General features: G+C 31.1%; 1 protein-coding gene across 1 annotated transcript in view; it reads right to left on the bottom strand.

Moving 5' to 3' along the window:
- Positions 1–2,864, bottom strand: part of LOC106477146 (lachesin-like) — a 112,026-nt gene that overhangs the window by 12,942 nt on the left and 96,220 nt on the right. Inside the window, exon 5 of the mRNA XM_022381430.1 lies at positions 1,407–1,535. Coding sequence (XP_022237138.1) covers positions 1,407–1,535 — 129 coding nt within the window. The remainder of the gene's footprint in view (positions 1–1,406; positions 1,536–2,864) is intronic.

Below are 2,864 nucleotides of genomic sequence, written 5' to 3' on the forward strand. Positions count from 1 at the left end.
TATCCTATCACAAACTACTACACTGTAACATTTACTTACTGTCTCATTACATTGTTAGTAAAGTTCTGTATCCTATCACAAACTACTACACTGTAACATTTACTTACTGTCTCATTACATTGTTAGTAAAGTTCTGTATCCTATCACAAACTACTACACTGTAACATTTACTTACTGTCTCATTACATTATCAGTAAAGTTCTGTATCCTATCACAAACTACTACACTGTAGCATTTACTTACTGTCTTATTACATTATCAGTAAAGTTCTGTATCCTATCACAAATTACTACACTGTAACATTTGTTTACTGTGTTATTACATTATCAGTAAAGTTCTGTATCCTATCACAAATTACTACACTGTAACATTTGCTTACTGTCTCATTACATTATCAGTAAAGTTCTGTATCCTATCACAAACTAGTATACAGTAACATTTGTTTACTGTGTTATTACATTGTCAGTAAAGTTCTGTATCCTATCACAAATTACTACACTGTAACATTTGTTTACTGTGTTATTACGTTGTAACTAATGTTCTGTATCGTATCACAAACTACTATACTGTAAAACTTACTTACTGTCTTATTACATTGCGGTTATAGTGATGTAACATAGCAGAAATTGTTATGCAACACCAACATTGGTATTGAGACGACTTAAGAGCAGTAGACATATTTTAACATACATTAGTATAAAGTTCTTTAGATGTGCACATTGGTATTGATACAACTAAAGAACAGTAGACATACGTTTATATATTAGTAACAAGCTTAAAAAGTCATTCTGCACAAGATGATTCAGAAATTCATGTTCAAGTAAAGAGCTTAACAATGTTAATGACTAGTTAACTCCTACGATTGGAGGTAGGAATTAGTTGATAAATAAGTTTACGGGTCGTGTTAGATTACTTATTAAACTGAAATAAGGTACATTGAAAAGTCTTCTTGAATTAGGTAGGAATTAGTTGATAAATAAGTTTACGGGTCGTGTTAGATTACTTATTAAACTGAAATAAGTTAGATAGAAAATTCTTCGTGAGAATTCAAGAAGACTTTTCAATGTACCTTATTTCAGTTTAATAAGTAATCTAACACGACCCGTAAACTTATTTATCAACTAATTCCTACCTAATTCAAGAAGACTTTTCAATGTAACTTATTTCAGTTTAATAAAAAACATACTATAGAACCCGTCAAGTTATTTATTTACCAAATATTATTATTTCCTAATTCGATAAGACAATTCAAACAACTTATATGAGTTCAATAAAAATAATGATCTAATACAATCATGTATAAAGAAATAAAAAATATTTAGAAATTTCACTTATTTACTTCACACCGCAGGTATGCTCTTTTTTTTATTATCTATACATCTACAATGATAGATTTTTATACTTACATTCCACATAGAGCATTAACCGCTTACTGACAGAGGGAGGTACACCATTAACAGCAATACAAAGATAGGCCCCAGCATGTTGCCTAGTGATATTGACCAACGTTAAGTGCTCACCCTCGTAGGTATTCACTGAAACAAAGAAAACTTGTCACTACACACCATAAACCAATTATTAACTGCAATTCAAAAGGAAAAGAAAAACGTGTTTTTACACGTCAAATACCCTTGTTCAGACAAATGCTTCCAGGAGACTGTGTAATATGTTAATAAGAGAATCTATAACAGAGATATTTAGAATTTTCTTTTCAGAAAGAAACAAAAATGAATGAAAGTGTGTTGGATATTGCTTCACTGTCTTATTATCCTAATGTATATGCGGCTTGTATCCACAAATATCATCGAAAACTCGACCATTAATTGTTGACAAATTAATCTGAGAATAGCTGCTACGCCATCTTTCGGAACATAGTTGATTTAATATAGAAAGTTAGCACATAGTTTTTGTACTGTTTCGCTTTCAGGTCCATCGTGCTGTTAGATGGTAATAGCTATGATCTGATAATGATGAACTTTGTTAAGCCTAAATAAGAAGGGGGGGGGACAGAAATAAAACTTATCGTTCATGAAATTCACGTTTACTTTCACGCGCCTTGAAATCTTCGAACACAGATGCACACATGACGTGAGTATGATTGGACAGTTTTGTACATGATAATTAAAACTGTTCGAAATCAAAACAATGCACAATGTTTCTGATGGCCAACCAAGTACAAAAATTAATCTTCAAAAATTCACAATATCACTCAAGTCGACAGGATATCTAAATTAAGATACAAATCTGAATCGTAACTAAACAATTTCTTCACAGAAATAATCTCACACAACGCCTCGTCTTTTCTCGATACTGAGTATGAAAGTCAAATTAATAATATTAGAATGCAACAGCATTGATTCGCCTAAGAATGTTTGGGTTATTAACATATATTTAATATGCCGGAGAAGCCAACATAAGAAATTAAACAAACAAACTGTATATGAAATCCAGAAGGGTCAGACGTTTCGGTGTCAGCAACACCAAATTCCTTTGGGCTAAAAGTAGAAATAAGTTCGGCTTCGGCTACTGCTAAATTTAACTTTTTACCAATATACCTTAAGGCAACTGTTGTATAAATCGTCAGCTGATACTGACACCTTAGGCCCCAGTGCTTATTTTTTCACTTTGTGTTATAGACATGTTAAATGAAATAATTTACTTTATATTTTATAAATTTATTTTACTGGTTCAGAAAAATGCTTTTTGGGCATCAAAAATTTACCAATTTAGCTAAACTCACTGTCACTTTATCATAATCATAATACTTTTAAGTTTGAAAATAGAAAAAAAAATGAAAAGTTTATGGCTTACTTGTTTTTGTTTGTTTGTAATTAAGCTCAAAGATACACAATGGGCTATCTGTG

This window comes from Limulus polyphemus, unplaced genomic scaffold, assembly GCF_000517525.1.
Source record: "Limulus polyphemus unplaced genomic scaffold, Limulus_polyphemus-2.1.2 Scaffold163, whole genome shotgun sequence".
Taxonomy (NCBI): domain Eukaryota; kingdom Metazoa; phylum Arthropoda; class Merostomata; order Xiphosura; family Limulidae; genus Limulus; species Limulus polyphemus.